The sequence below is a fragment of the Hyalella azteca genome, unplaced genomic scaffold, assembly GCF_000764305.2.
Source record: "Hyalella azteca isolate HAZT.00-mixed unplaced genomic scaffold, Hazt_2.0.2 contig8809, whole genome shotgun sequence".
Taxonomy (NCBI): domain Eukaryota; kingdom Metazoa; phylum Arthropoda; class Malacostraca; order Amphipoda; family Hyalellidae; genus Hyalella; species Hyalella azteca.
The window spans coordinates 32,530-50,131 of NW_025938894.1; the positions used below are offsets into that span (position 1 = coordinate 32,530).

Genomic DNA, 17,602 nt, shown 5'->3' on the forward strand with positions numbered 1-17,602 from the left:
TCCCCTCATTCACCTCCCCTCATTCACCTCCCCTCATTCACCTCCCCTCATTCACCTCCCCTCATTCACCTCCCCTCATTCACCTCCCCTCATTCACCTCCCCTCATTCACCTCCCCTCATTCACCTCCCCTCATTCACCTCCCCTCATTCACCTCCCCTCATTCACCTCCCCTCATTCACCTCCCCTCATTCACCTCCCCTCATTCACCTCCCCTCATTCACCTCCCCTCATTCACCTCCCCTCATTCACCTCCCCTCATTCACCTCCCCTCATTCACCTCCCCTCATTCACCTCCCCTCATTCACCTCCCCTCATTCACCTCCCCTCATTCACCTCCCCTCATTCACCTCCCCTCATTCACCTCCCCTCATTCACCTCCCCTCATTCACCTCCCCTCATTCACCTAAATTCATATCAAAATTACTTTGATTAATAAAATGCTTAGCACCGAAATTCAACAGTTAAACAGCAGGGCTGATCAACAGGCGCTAACAGTAGTGAACAATCAACAGGAACAAATTCATTTCAATTTCGACGATTAAATAAAAAAAAAAGTTGAACATAGTTACTGTTCAACTATTTCATGGCAAGAACCCTACTATGAATTCTGCTGTTTAGATGCTTCATCAGCTCAGTGGATTCAACAGTTGAACATATTTACAAGTTCAAGAGATACAACAGTTCAACAGCTTTAATAGTTCAACAGGTACAACAGTTCGGCAGGTTCAACAGTTTATCACATTAAACAGTCCAACAGATTCAGAAGCTTCATCAATTGAACATATTCATCAACTCAGAATTTTGACTGTTCGACAATTTCAACAGTCAAACATGTTCAACAGATGAAACAGTTCAACAGATGAAACACTTAAACAGATGAAACAGTTCAACAGATGAAACAGTTCAACAGATTCAACAGTTCAACAGATGAAACAGTTCAACATGCAGATTCAGCGTAGATATCATGTAGAATTAATCGATCGGTATGCTGGCAACAGTGCGGCAGTTAGCCTCGCAACAGGAGTCAACAGTTGTTGAATGAGGCGCAACAGGAGGCATGATTTGCCTCACTAATAACAGGCTACACAAACTCCTGTCACACACACGCCTGTGTGGCTGTGTGACTGTGTTGCTGATTGGCTGTGTGGATGACTGGCTGAGTGGCTGAGTGACTGCGTGGCTGAGTGGCTGAGTGACTACATGTGTGGCTGTGTGGCTGAGTGACTCAGTGACTGAGTGACTGAGTGACTGTGTGGCTGTGTGACTGAGTGGCTGATTGTCTGTGTGGCTGAATGGCTCAATGTTTGAGTGGATGTATGGATGTTAGATGCTTGTGTAGTTTTTCCACATGTATGGCTGAGTAAGATCCAGGAAGAGCAATACCATCACCATACCCACGTCACCAGTACACCGCGTGGACCAAGACTTCCTAGTTTCTGAATTGCCTTCATTCATGCTAAGTATTATTGCTTATTTGCGCCCTTTATATACCGGGAAAACCGACGTATAATTTCCGTGTATAATGTAAGTATACGTATAATTTCTGTATAAAATATAATCACATATAATTCCGTTTATAATATAGGTAGGTATTATTCTAAGGTACAGACGAATCCTTAGAAGGATATGGAAGATAAGTTTTGGGTCAAGCTAAGGATTGACGTCAACACGTGAACATGTCAACACGTCAACACGTCAACACGTCAACACGTCAACACGTCAACACGTCAACATGTCAACAAACACGTCAACACGTCACCACGTCAACACGTCAACACGTCAACACGTCAACACGTCAACACGTCAACACGTCAACACGTCAACACGTCAACACGTCATCACGGAACAAGGCTGAGTATTGCCACGTATATGTGCGTGTGGGTGTAATAATGTGTGAGTGCAGTAGTATATATATATAATCTGAACGTGTACAGATAAGTGACAGTATAACAAATTAATTTAATATAAATATATATAAAGTAATAATAATTAATTATTAAATTAGTGTAAAGTGGTAATTTTAAATTAATTTAAGTAATAAATTATTAATAATATATGTTAATAATATGTTAAATTATTAATAATATAGGAAAATTAATATAAAGTCTTAATTTGCCACAGATTGGCACTAATAATCTTCAGCGCGTACAGCTGCCCGTGTAACCCTTTAAACTTATTTTTCTTCCTAATGTTTCCTTCCCTCCATTCCCTCCTTTCCCTCCCCGTAAACACATTAACCACTTAGCCCTTACTCATTCTCATTAACCACTTAGCCCTCACTCACTCTCATTAAAGAGTTCAAGAGGCGTCGCAGCACTCACAGATTGTAAAGCATTTTTAAGCGCCCGCAAACACAATCTAATTTTTGACACCCTCTCGCCTATACCACGCCTTAAACACGCCTATAAATCGCCAATACCTCGCGTATTGTACATGGTTAATATGCCTTTAAGACGCCTATACCACGCCTTAAACACACCTTAAAAACGCCTATAACGTGCCTATAAATCGCCAATCTCATATTGCGTCTTTAATACGCCTATATCACGCCTATACCGCACCCACTGCACAAGCGTTACAAGGCCTCACAAGGCCTCACCCTCACAAGGCCTCACAGCGTTACCCACGAGGCCCTCACAGCGTTACTCACGAGGCCATCACAGCGTTACTCACAAGGCCTCACAGCGTTACTCACGAGGCCCTCACAGCGTTACTCACAAGGCCTCACAGCGTTACTCACAAGGCCCTCACAGCGTTACCCACGAGGCCCTTACAGCGTTACTCACAAGGAGGCCCTCACAGCGTTACTCACAAGGCCCTCACAGCGTTACCCACGAGGCCCTTACAGCGTTACTCACAAGGCCTCACAGCGTTATTCACAAGGCCTCACAGCGTTACTCACGAGGCCCTCACAGCGTTACTCACAAGGCCTCACAGCGTTACTCACAAGGCCCTCACAGCGTTACTCACGAGGCCCTCACAGCGTTACTCACAAGGCCTCACAGCGTTACTCACAAGGCCCTCACAGCGTTACTCGCAAGGCCTCACAGCGTTACTCACAAGGCCTCACAGCGTTACTCACGAGGCCCTCACAGCGTTACTCACAAGGCCTCACAGCGTTACTCACAAGGCCCTCACAGCGTTACTCACAAGGCTCTCACAGCGTTACTCACAAGGCCCTCACAGAGTTACTCACAAGGCCCTCATTAAGAGGGATCTGTCATGGCGTCACGTGGCCAACGTTTGATTGGCGGCGGCGGATCACGTGACGCGAGCCAATCATCACTCAAAGAAATTAACGAGACTTGTCTCAAATATTGATACAGTTTTTTAATTAGTCTTCATAACTCTGCTTGGTATGGTGCATAAGTGCATATAATATTAGCCTCATAACTTATTTATTTTACTTAATTTATCATAACTCATAAATATGGTGCATCATTGCTGGCACTATTTGGATAATGTGACTAATTATTTTCTTTGAGTGCAGTCGACTGATTGTTGTTACCATAACTAAGTAATTAGTGCCCGCTTACCGCAGACCATAATTAATAAAGTAACATTATAAAATTAATAATCAAAATAATATCAATAAATAAGATAAGAAATGAATTTTGAATAATAAATAAATTATTTTAATAGAAAGCTAACATTTTGTATTTCAAGCGCCGCTCCTCGGTACTTGACAATTAAGAAGCAAGTATTCCTTTACATGAGGAAAGTAGCGTATAATATTAGCCATGTATATTAACATAAAATATTAGCCATGTATATTAGCATAAAACATTGGCATATAATATTAGCATATAATATTAGCACATAATATTAGCACATAATATTAGCACATAATATTAGCCATGTGTATTAGCACACAATATTAGCATGTAATATTAGCCTGATGTACTGGCGGCCAGTACTTTCCCCGTGTACAGGCACGTGCGCTGCGCATCCCTTGCCCTCGGGGCATCATTTAGTGAGGGAAGTGAGGGGAGTGAGGGGAGTGAGGGGAGTGAGGGGAGTGAGGGTGAGGGTAGTGAAGGGAGTGAGGGGAATGAGGAGAAAGAGGGTAGTGAGGATGGATAGGACAGTGAGGGAAGAGTGAGGGAATGGGTGGGGGAAGAGAAAGACAGATTATAGAGAGGATGGCGTAAGCCTCATGATAAAATGTAAATATTATCTTTAAATTAAGCGTATTAACCCGAACATTGTCTTTACTTTCGTGCTTGTTCTATTTTCTGCTCGCCCTCACCCTACCCTCACCCTACCCTCACCCTACCCTCACCCTACCCTCACCCTACCCTCACCCTGCCCTCACTTATTTCTTGTCCCTCTTTTGCCCCACCCCACACTCCTCTCCTCCCCTCGGCACGTGTCGCCTGTGGACCGCCAAGTCAATTGTTTGAAGATCAAGTGAACTGCGAGGGCCGGGGACCCAGGGGCGAGTGAGGGGCGGTGAGGGTTATTGAGGGGAGAGTGGTGAGGGACGGTGAGGGAAGAGTGGTGAGGGACGATAAGAGCAATTTGGTGCAGCCCAGAGCAAGGCAGAGCAATCTAAAGAGACCAGAAAATTTCAGAGCAGTTCAGAGCCGGACAGAGCTGCCAAGGGCCACGTACTCAGAGCCGCTCAGAGCCGCTTAGAGCCGTTCAGAGCAGTCCAGAGCGGCTCAGAGCTGCTCAGAGCTGCTCAGAGCCGTTCAGAGCCGCTCAGAGCAGCCCAGAGCCGTTCAGAACAGCCCAGAGCCGCTCAGAGCAACCCAGAGCCGTCAGAGCAGCCCAGAGCCGTTTAGAGCCGTTCAGAGCCGCTCAGAGCCGGGCAGTTCATTACGGCGGCTCAGCAGGTAATCCGGCGACCGGCACGCGTCGCGCCGCGCGTCTTTATTGACGCAAACATCGGCGGATTATGGCCGGCCACCCCTGGCCGCCTGTGTTGACATCATCAGCCTTAATTAATGTACTTCTCAGGGCTATTTATTGACTATTTCATACTGCTTTGTTGACTATTAAACTCATGAGTAATTGGTAAATATTCCTAATTTATTTAAATAATATACAGTAGATCTGAACATTTGTTGTGTGTTGCGTAATTTAATATATATATACTTTTACTACGCAATTTGAATATTTTGATTTAATATGACATAATATTTCTCAGACTTAATTGATAGATATTCAATATCGCTTTAAAATCGCTCGGTATGCTTGTGATAAAGCTTAAATTAATATAATTTTCAGTATCAATTGTTAATCTTTCGATATATAATACAAGTCCCAGTATAACTTTTTAGTACTTTAATACCGATTTAATTATTACAGTTCTCAAATAACTTATTAATATATGATAATGCACTTCCGCTTGTTGCTTGAAACGTTGCCGTTAGTTACGAAATGTTAAGAAGTTACGTACAGCGAACGGCGTAATGACGTAAAGTGTAACGCACGGTGAAGAGCTTTACGTGACTTAATTACGACGTAACGCATGACGTAACACAGTCTTGTAACTGCCACGACTTGCTTGGTAACGGTTATTAGTGCACGGTAACCGTCATAAATGATATAACGGTCGTAAACGATAACGGTGATGCACGATAACGGTCGTAAACTATAACGGTCGTAAGCGATAATGTTCGCACACGATAACGGTCGTAAACGATAACGTTCGTACACTGTTAGAAAAATTACCGTTACCGGTATTACCGGCGTTTCAGTGGCCGGTCGGCACGTGAAAAGAAACACCGTGTCACCGTTTTCATTCAAATTCAACACCAAAAATCCGTAAAACATCTGATAAAAACGGCGAAACAGTTTATTTTCACGGGGCGACCGGCCACTAGAACGGTTGTAAATTATAGCGATCGTAAACGATAACGGTCGTAAACTATGACGGTCTTAAACGATAACAGTCATGCACGATAACGGTCGTAAACGATAATGGTCATGCACGGTAACCGTCCACATATTGAACCATCAACGGAAATGTCCGTCACACGTCACTCAAAACAACCATGAATAAATTAATGAATAAAGATGAATAAATGCGGATGAATAAATCACAATAATCTAAACTGGCTCCACCAATCACAGCGCTGCATCGCCGAACAATCCGACCAATCACAAGCCTCCTTACATCGGCACTTGACGTCAGCCGTTCAATGGCAAGTTCCATTAACTGATGTCAGTCTTTGTACGGTGGTCTTAAGGTGGTCTTAAGGTGGTCTTATAAGGTGGTCTTGAGGCAATCTTTAAGGTGATTTGCATGGCATAACAAGTGGGTCTTTGAAGCTGAAAGAAGAGCTGTCACTTGATGATAAAATAACATCAGCCTGGGCATATAAACCGGGACTTGAAAGCAGGTGGTGGTGGTGATGGTGATGACGGTGGTGTAGCAGGTGGTATAGCAGGTGGTGTAGCAGGTGGTGCAGCAGGGGTGTAGCAGGTGGTGTAGCAGGTAATGTAGAAGGTGGTTTAGGAGGTAGTGTAGAAAGTGTATAGCAAGGAAGTGTAGAAAGTGGTGTAGCAGGTGGCGGTGTAAATTAGGTATAACGTAGTGTAGCAGGTGGTGGTGTAGAAGGTATTGTACCTGGTAGCGTAGAAGATGGTGTAACAGAAGATGTAGAAGGTGGTGTAGCTAATGGCATAGCAGGTAGAGTAGAGGTGATATAGGAGGTGATATAGTAACTGGTGTAGCAGTACATGCTAATCTTAACAAAATTTAGACGCGGGCCCGACTCTGCATCAGGCGCCGCCCAGGACTCGGGGAGCGCGTAAATCAGCCGCTCATGTCCGCCTCGGCCGGGCTTGAAGTGCAGCCTCTGAGCAGCTTGTAAGCTCGGCATGACTCGGCCATGACAACCGTTGTCATACTCTCAGGACACACTTGTCATACTCTCAGGACACACTTCTCATACTCTCAGGACACACTTGTCATACTCTCAGGACACACTTGTCATCCTCTCATGACCCACTTGTCATACTCTCAGGACACACTTGTCATACTCTCAGGACACACTTCTCATACTCTCAGGACACACTTGTCATACTCTCAGGACACACTTGTCAAATTCTCAGGACACACTTGACATACTTACAGGACACACTTGTCATACTCACAGGACATACTTGTGCTCTCTGTATGACACTCAGGTCACTGCAATATCGAAAAAAAAATTCTATCCGGAAAACTGATTTGGCTAAGCAGACCCAGAATAACTCTAAACCGAATGTAGCGACTCCTATACAGAAGCCTAGGCGATACCCAAATTATATTAAGGAATTAACCTTAACCCTCACCAGACCATTAGAAACGAACCCTAATCCTCACCTGGACCCTGACTTCAGGAAGGTTGATCTTAAGGGCGAGCTCTTCCCTTGAGTACACGTCGGGGTAATGACTCTTCTCGAACGCACGTTCCAGCTCGTGTAGCTGGTACGTCGTGAACGTCGTCCGGTTACGTCGGTGCTTCTTTTTGGCATCAGGGGTCATTGGGTCCGATGGGGTTATGGAGTCCGCCGGGGTTATGGAGTCCGCTGGGGTCATGGAGTCCGAGCCCGTTGGACTGATGCTGCTTAAACAGGTGTTGGTGGAGTTGGAGGTGAGGTTGTTGGTGGAGTTGGAGGTGAGATTGGAGTTGGAGTTAAAGTTGGAGTTAGAGGTGAGGGTGGAGTCAGAGCTGGTAGTGCTGGGCTGGAGATCGCCTGTGGAAGAAGAATTCAAGAGTTCGTTAGATACAGATCACAACCCACTCCTGCCCACTCAAGCTCTGTACAACCCCTCTCCTGCCCACTCAAGCCCTGTACAACCCCCACTCCTCCCCACTCAAGCCCTGTACAACCCCCACTCCTGCCCACTCAAGCCCTGTACAACCCCCACTCCTGCCCACTCAAACCCTTTACAACCCTCACTCCTGCCCACTCAAGCCCTTTACAACCCCCACTCCTGCCCACTCAATCCCTTTACAACCTTCACTCCTGCCCACTTAAACCCTTTACAACCCCCACTCCTGCCCACTCAAACCCTTTACAACCCCCACTCCTGCCCACTCAAACCNTGCAGTGGGTTGCAGTGGGTTGCAGTGGGTTGCAGTGGGTTGCAGTGGGTTGCAGTGGGTTGCAGTGGGTTGCAGTGGGTTGCAGTGGGTTGCAGTGGGTTGCAGTGGGTTGCAGTGGGTTGCAGTGGGTTGCAGTGGGTTGCAGTGGGTTGCAGTGGGTTGCAGTGGGTTGCAGTGGGTTGCAGTGGGTTGCAGTGGGTTGCAGTGGGTTGCAGTGGGTTGCAGTGGGTTGCAGTGGGTTGCAGTGGGTTGCAGTGGGTTGCAGTGGGTTGCAGTGGGTTGCAGTGGGTTGCAGTGGGTTGCAGTGGGTTGCAGTGGGTTGCAGTGGGTTGCAGTGGGTTGCAGTGGGTTGCAGTGGGTTGCAGTGGGTTGCAGTGGGTTGCAGTGGGTTGCAGTGGGTTGCAGTGGGTTGCAGTGGGTTGCAGTGGGTTGCAGTGGGTTGCAGTGGGTTGCAGTGGGTTGCAGTGGGTTGCAGTGGGTTGCAGTGGGTTGCAGTGGGTTGCAGTGGGTTGCAGTGGGTTGCAGTGGGTTGCAGTGGGTTGCAGTGGGTTGCAGTGGGTTGCAGTGGGTTGCAGTGGGTTGCAGTGGGTTGCAGTGGGTTGCAGTGGGTTGCAGTGGGTTGCAGTGGGTTGCAGTGGGTTGCAGTGGGTTGCAGTGGGTTGCAGTGGGTTGCAGTGGGTTGCAGTGGGTTGCAGTGGGTTGCAGTGGGTTGCAGTGGGTTGCAGTGGGTTGCAGTGGGTTGCAGTGGGTTGCAGTGGGTTGCAGTGGGTTGCAGTGGGTTGCAGTGGGTTGCAGTGGGTTGCAGTGGGTTGCAGTGGGTTGCAGTGGGTTGCAGTGGGTTGCAGTGGGTTGCAGTGGGTTGCAGTGGGTTGCAGTGGGTTGCAGTGGGTTGCAGTGGGTTGCAGTGGGTTGCAGTGGGTTGCAGTGGGTTGCAGTGGGTTGCAGTGGGTTGCAGTGGGTTGCAGTGGGTTGCAGTGGGTTGCAGTGGGTTGCAGTGGGTTGCAGTGGGTTGCAGTGGGTTGCAGTGGGTTGCAGTGGGTTGCAGTGGGTTGCAGTGGGTTGCAGCGGGTTGCAGTGGGTTGCAGTGGGTTGCAGTGGGTTGCAGTGGGAAGCATTTAGGAAGCACGCAGCCCACTTTCCCTCTCCTTTCATTCCCTTCTACTTTCTCCTCTCCTTCTCCCGCCCTCCACTTTCCTCTTCATCCCTACCCTCCGCTCCTTGACCTCCCTCCTCCCCTTTCCCTCATCCACCTCCCCTCATTCTCCGTCCCTCCCCTTAATCCCCTTACCCTCCTCATTAGGCGTCGATTATTTGCCTAATGCGCATATAATTGGCACCACAGCGGCCTCTGCATTGACTGTACACTAACGAACAAACACTGGGCGGTAATTGGGCGGTAACTGGGCGGTAACTGGGCGGTAACTGGCGGTAATTGGGTGGTAATTGGGCGGTAACTGGGCGGTAACTGAGCGGTAACTGGGTGGTAATTGGGCGGTAACTGGGCGGTAACTGGGCAGTAATTGGGCGGTAACTGGGTGGTAAGTGGGCTGCAATTGGGCAGTAACTGGGCTGCGTGCAGCACGGGGCAGTAACTGGGCTGCGTGCAGCACGGGGCAGTAACTGGGCTGCGTGCAGCACGAGGCAGTAACTGGGCTGCGTGCAGCACGAGGCACTAATGGATCAATGGGGGCAGTAATGGACCAATGGGGGCACTAATGGACCAATGGGGGCACTAATGGACCAATGGGGGCACTAATGGACCAATGGGGGCACTAATGGACCAATGGGGGCACTAATGGACCAATGGGGGCACTAATGGACCTGTCTCTTATACACATCTAGATGTGTATAAGAGACAGGGGCACTAATGGACCAATGGGGGCACTAATGGACCAATGGGGGCACTAATGGACCAATGGGGGCACTAATGGACCACTTAGCGCCCGACTTAGCGGTGCTTGCCTCCAACACAGCAGAACCGGACACAAAACCACGGAGCTGAACTGCAGCGCCTCGAACTCACAAGCAATCATCACACAAACACCATAACAAACACGTGAATAACATCATAACAAACATTGAACAAACACGTGAATAACATCATTACAAACATTGTAAAAACACGTGAATTACATCAAACAAACACCATAACAAACACGTGAATAACAGCAAACAAACACCATAACAAACACGTGAATAATAACGAACAAACATCATAACAAACACGTGAATAATAACAAACAAACATCATAACAAACACGTGAATAATAACAAACAAACATCATAACAAACACGTGAATAATAACAAACAAACATCATAACAAACACGTGAATAATAACAAACATTTAAGAAACGCGCAACAAACACACACACAAAAATACACAAGCGCACAGCCAACACAATATCTGAAGAACACATTAAAACACAACAAACACACCAACACAACAAATACTCAAGAAACACACATAAAACACACAACAATCTCCCCTCAGTCATGATTGACCAATGACGATTGACGCAATCTCCACTTAAGCCATGATTGACGCAATCTCCACTTCAGCTACGATTGACGCAATCTCCACTTCAGCTACGATTGACGCAATCTCCACTTCAGCTACGATTGACGCAATCTCCACTTCAGCCACGATTGACGCAATCTCCACTTCAGCAACGATTGACGCAATCTCCACTTCAGCCACGATTGACGCAATCTCCACTTCAGCCACGATTCAATTCAGTCATGATTGACGATTGACTCAATCTTCACCTCACTTACGACTGCCGCAATCTCCACTCCAGTCATGATTGACGCAATCTCCACGGCAATCTCGAGCATCAATTAGCGCGCGCATGCCGAGGCTCGACGGCTCAATTAGCCATAATGGATTAGCCTGAGCCATCAGACATGTGGTCTAGCCTCTTAGTTAAAACGTATCAATTAGCCTCTTGGTTAAAACGTATCATTTGGCCTCTTAGTTGAAACGTATCAATTAGCCTCTTATATATATATATAGTTAAAACGTATCAATTAGCCTCTTGGTTAAAACGTATCAATTAGCCTCTTGGTTAAAACGTANAGCATGAGGCTTGTCAATTGGCCTCTAGCATGAGGCTTGTCAATTGGCCTCTAGCATGAGGCTTGTCAATTGGCCTCTAGCATGAGGCTTGTCAATTGGCCTCTAGCATGAGGCTTGTCAATTGGCCTCTAGCATGAGGCTTGTCAATTGGCCTCTAGCATGAGGCTTGTCAATTAGCCTCTAGCATGAGGCGTGTAACAATATTTTTGTATTGCTCAAGTCACGCTGATGGTGAAGCCATAGTTTGTTCACCCTAACTTGGAGTGAAGGATGAGGTAGAGTGAGAGCTGAAAAAAATGATAGTGAACTATAATAGTGTCCTGCACAACACTCAGGATGACGTATCTCACGCACGTAATTAGTGATAGTGATCTATAGTGTCGGCCAAATGGTGATCTACAATATAATGCCAGTAAAGAAAAAGATTAAAAAATTCGAGTTTTATATTGAAAAATAGTGATAAGAAAAGACGAACTGATGAGCGAGATTCCATAAGAATGTTATGGAATTATATACATGTTAATAAGGCGGTTATTAAGGCCTTTATATTGACTAATTAATCAGGCGTTAAGACTTACTGAAGCGACACTAATTAGACGAGACGGCAGCTCATTAGCGCTACTTACCACCGACGTAACAACGAAAATGTTTACGGTGGAAGTTAACCTTTAACACATTTACGGCTATAGATAACATCGAAAATATTTAATGTTTGAGTTCACGGTTACATATAACCGTAAAAATAATTTTATGGTTGAAGTTAACCGTGAAAATATTTTTACGGTAAAAGTTAAGTACGAAAATATTTACGGTGAAAGTTAACTACGGAAATATTTACGGTGAAAGTTAACCACGAAAAATTTACGGTGAAAGATATACACGAAAAAATATTCACTGTGAAAGTTAACCACGACAATATTTACGGTAAAAGTTAACTACAAAAATATTCACGATGAAAGTTAACCACGAAAATATTTATGGTGAAAGTTAACTACGGAAATATTTACGGTGAAAGTTAACCGCAAAATATATGCGGTGAAAGTTAACCATGAAAAAGTTACCTACGAAAATATATTTACGGTGAAAGTTAACCACGAAAATATTCACGATGAAAGTTAACCACGAAAATATTCGCTGTGAAAGTGAACAGCGAGATTATTTACGGTAAAAGTTAACCACGAAAATATTTACGATGAAAGTTAACCACGAAAATATTTACGATGAAAGTTAACCACTAAAATATTTACGGTGAAAGTTAACCACGAAAAATCATTACGGTGAAAGTTAACCACGAAAAATCATTACGGTGAAAGTTAACCACGAAAAATCATTACGGTGAAAGTTAACCACGAAAATATTTACGGTGAAAGTTAACAGCAAAAATAATTACGGTGAAAGTTAACCACGAAAATATTCACGGTGAAAGTTAACCACTAAAATATTTACGGTGAAAGTTAACCGGAAAATATTTACAGTGAAAGTTAACAGCAAAAATAATCACGGTACCGTAGCCACGCTATTACCACACCTGTCCATTAGTGTCTGATTATTGAACTGCTGATACGGGCGTCATGGTGCATGGTTGGCCGACGAAAACACGCCTATAATTTAGATGCCACAGACGGCATGGCAAGCGATACCATCTGTCTATTGTGTACAACCACCTGTCTGTATAACGTCCACCTGTCTGCAACAGTCACCTGTCTGCAGCAACAGCTGACAGGTGGCAAGATACCATCTGTGGCAGCTGCGGTAAACACGCGCCACGATTTTGTTCAACGTCCGCGGCGCTATAATTTGTTTGCAGTTTGTTAATGGGGACACAAGGGTATATTTAGGGAGAAATACTACGCGGCATGATTTTAGGGAGAAATCCTACGTGGCATGATTTTAGGGAGAAATCCTACGTGGCATGATTTTAGGGAGAAATCCTACGTGGCATGATTTTAGGGAGAAATCCTACGTGGCATTATTTCAGGGAGAATTCATATGCTGTAATATTTTAGGGAGAAATCCTACGTGACATGATTTTAGGGAGAAATCCTACGTGGCATGATTTTAGGGAGAAATCCTACGTGGCATTATTTCAGGGAGAAATCATGTGCTGTAATATTTTAGGGAGAAATACTACGTAACATAATTTTAGGGAAAAATCCTATGCTGTGATATTTTAGGGAGTATAAATAACATGCGGCAGTATTTTAGAAAGAAATCATACGTGATAATATTTTTCAGGGAGACATTACACGTGGCAATATTTTAGGGAAAAATCATAGGTGGTAATATTGTGTAAAGAAATCCTACGTTTGATTATATACCATCGACCAATATTCAAATATATAAAACGTATATATTGACCAATATTCAGGTATATATTGCATAAATATTTATCAATATTCAGGTATAGCTTCATGTTCCTAATGGAGGAGTTTTTATGAACTTAAATGCTTCACAGGAATTGATGTTTGGGAAAACTATTAATATTAATTATGTACAACATTAGGTATAACATCTTGAAGAATGTCAGCAAAAACTGCTCGATATCAAACCAAGAATCTTAAATAAATATAAAAAATATTCGCAGACATATTACTTTTACAGACGCTACATTGCGAACATCAAACTTTGTATAATACAAAAATTTTTATGGTTTAAAAAATGTGATACTAATAATAATATAATATTCAATATTTTGCAGAGCTCTAAAATAATACATTTTTTAGATAACTACAATTTTTAGATAAATTTTAGATAGCCAAAAAAAAATACATTTTTAAATAACTAACACTCAATATTTGACTGAATACAAATAATAAGAAAACAGCGCATTAATAATATAAAATCGATGCAAAATAATATAACAAATATCTGTTAAATTTTGTTTTAATTTGTCATTAAAAATGGCATTTATAAATTTATTTTAAATTTGGGAAATGGTTTCTTAACATTTTGGGTGAAATAAGAGTTAATAATAACAATAGTGATAGTAAATGTAATAATAATAGTTATATTAAGAGTTTTATGTAAAATGCGTGTTTAATTAAAAGTGTTCTTCAGTTAATCATAATCTTTATTGTCACCAGCTTTATCATTATCATTATTAAAGGGATTAAGGATTAAGAGGTTTTAAACTGACAGGGATTATAGATAAAAATTACATTTAAAAATAAACTACTGATTATGCTTATCTGAGGAAATGATGATCAAATAGATTAATGAAATACCACCTCTACTCCATTTGCTCCTCCTTATAAACTTTAATAGTGGCATAATATATGAATAAATTACATCATCAATATATTAGAAAATATTCACTAGCCAGGCCATGGTATGAATATAATATTTTAGTAATGCAGCCAACGCAGGGCTTTATTAATGTAAAAGAATATAACTGGCAAATAAGGAATATATGAATATAAAAAATAATGAAATGAGTAATGAATAAAATGAATAAGGTATAAAAACAACATTAAATAAAATGAATAATGAATGATGCATGAAAGTATGAATGCATAAAATGAATGATGAATAAAATATATAACGAATACATAAAGTATATAACATTACATTTTTAAGCTGACATGTTCTGACCTGTCATGGCCGCAGGGTCCACCAGTCTGCCGTGGGGGAGACCGGCCCCCGGAATCGGGCTCGCAGCCCCCGTGGATTTTTGTACGTTTTGCGCGGCGCGTAAATTTGGCAACGCCGCTCCGTTTTGCGCGGCGCGTAAATTTGGCAACGCCGCACCGTTTTGCTTCGGCTCCGTGGCCATCTTTTCCGGCGATAAAACGTTCCCGTTGAGTCTCTCATTTCCTTCTAACCTTCCCACAACTTGAGGAACAAGATTACATTTCCGCAACCCATCACCTTCATTACCACCATCACTATCATCATTATCATCACCACCAACGTGCCTTTGAAAATGCTGCCGGTTGACCAGTTGCTGTTGTTGTTGTTGTTGTTGTAGGTTGCGTAGGCCGAGGATAGCATCAATTGTGTGTGTAGGACACGTAGGACTCGCTTGTGTATTTGTATTAATATCAGATATCCTGCATGATAGACTAGAAAACATTGACACCGGTAAACTACACACAGGATGGGTACGGGGCATGTGTGAAACTTCCGTAGACTTTTCATAGGAATCGTGGACTGTATTTTCAATTTGGTATTCATCACCATCGATGTCAATATCATTATCATCATCATTATCATCCATGTTGACGTCTTCACTCTCATCACCTTCATCACCCCAATGTCCAGTGGGGGGGTACGTGGCGGAGGGGGTTACCGTCTTGGGGGCCGATATCCCCTTGAATGTCCCCTCGGATATACCCTCGAATGTCCCCTCGATTTGCATGTTCTTTACGAACATCGCATGCTCGTCCATGTCATTGGGATCCGTCATCTTGGATTCACATACAATTGGCACCCGCATGGTCATGTTGCACTTGAATTTATAGGTGGTTTATAGGTGGTATATAGGTGGTATATAGGTGGGTTATCGGTTGGTTATAGGGGAATAGCAGTTGGATTATATGTGGGTCATATGGAGAGGTTATAGGAGGGTCATATAGAGGCCTATATGTATTAACACCTGGACACCTGTTTCGGTATGCGATATAATGTGACCCCCATATAACGTATATGTGACGTGATGTTGCAAGTGTGTTGGAAGTATGTGTAATAAGTTATATCAATTTATTTAGCCAAGTGAAGTTAAACGTTCACGACTAGTTCAACATTTTCCCAAAATTCCGTTGTTAACATAGTTTCTTCAGAAAGTTCCTTTATATATTCAAGTTCACATAGTTCATTTAGATAGTTCTAATAGACAATGTATACTGTCCATATAGGCCACTATAGCCAAAAAATTGCCCTCCATTTTCTGTCTTGGCATGAAAAAATTCACTTTTTTCCCTTTTGTTCTCTGCCAAAGATAATCAAATAAAAAATTAATGAAAGTTAACTAATCTAGAAGTTAAATAATTATAATAATTAAAATTTAATTGAACAATTTTATCCCGCCCGGGGGCAGGGGGATAACATCAAACATCATTGAGATTCATGATAATCAACAGCATAATTGATATCATTATATGATTTATATTATATTATATTATATTATATTATATTATATTATATTATATTATATTATATTATATTATATTATATTATATTATATTATATTATATTATATTATATTATATATGATTTTTTTCAACGTTATCTGCGTATACGGAGACTGTAAATGATACATGGGTTTGCTGCAACGAAGTGATAGCAGCGCAATCATTGGATGATAGCAGAGTAATCATTATTATAACCTCCTATAATGTAGCTCATTTGTGTTGAACTCTAAATATTCAATGCTGCTTTTATAATGATATATACGAAAATAATGATTATTTTACACAATAATACTATAATCGTGAATTATATAGACTATAATAGATTCTGAAGCATTATAAATTATTAATATGCCAAAGTATATATTATATAATTACTGTAACGTACTATCATAATAAACCTATATATACAGTAAGAAGTAGTAAGTAAATAGTAAGAAATCCTATATATGGATTAGATGACTATACTCAAATCCTATATATTTAAATATTTGTTAAGAATATTCCGGATTTCTTGGAAGTGTAAAAGGAGAAAAAGAAATTGAACTGTGGAAATTGAACAGTTTACATTTGATTTCTTCATAACCGAAGTCTAAAAATAATTTAATAACAGTTTACAGTTTCACTTTTCTATTTATAACGTTAATTTTTTTCTGCTGGAATTGTCTATTAAAACAAACGTCAGCATAGACATATATAGCATTACCGATCCCAATTACCTATATAATTTAAGCTCGCTGGCACTCAATTAAATTAATGAGACTTTGTCTATATATAGCGATGCTTTTTTTTCGTGTGTGGGTTAGTGTTTGCTCTGGGTTCACGGGTAATATTTTAATAATATAATATAATATATTAATTTGTGCCATAAAATGAAGCACTAACGAAGGTAAGGCTTAATAATAATATAGGAAACGTCCTATACCTCAATTAAACATAAGTTGCCAATCAACTGATATATATACTGCACTAAAGTCGCCACTCGTCAATAATGACTGTATAACTAATATAATTGTCTGAACTAAGATTTTAAAGGTTCTATTAACATATAATAACTTTGTAGCCGTTATATATGATCGCGCGAGAAATATGTCGTTTAGTTGTAAATACATCGTTGTTATATTGAAGGTTGGCGACTTAAGTGCCGTGGCCACATTATATACGATGGTATAGTCTATTTATAATACAATGTTGCAATATTATATACTGCGTTTGTTATTATTACGTGTTATTGTTCTTATATAATATTACTTGATATTACTTTAAAATTATTCTGTGTTTATTATTCAACATAATGTAGGCTTCATTTAGTTGTATAAAACTTCGTATTTTGCAAGTTATTATACATATT

At 42.0% G+C, this 17,602-nt stretch overlaps 1 protein-coding gene across 1 annotated transcript in view; it reads right to left on the reverse strand.

Moving 5' to 3' along the window:
• Window positions 1-15,719, reverse strand: part of LOC125178308 (retinal homeobox protein Rx-like) — a 24,277-nt gene extending 8,558 nt beyond the window's left edge. Inside the window, exons 1-2 of the mRNA XM_047881765.1 lie at window positions 14,717-15,719; window positions 7,321-7,694 (exon numbers count right to left, since the gene is read on the reverse strand). Coding sequence (XP_047737721.1) covers window positions 7,321-7,694; window positions 14,717-15,566 — 1,224 coding nt within the window. The 5' untranslated portion in view covers window positions 15,567-15,719. The remainder of the gene's footprint in view (window positions 1-7,320; window positions 7,695-14,716) is intronic.
• Window positions 15,720-17,602: the final 1,883 nt, after the last annotated feature.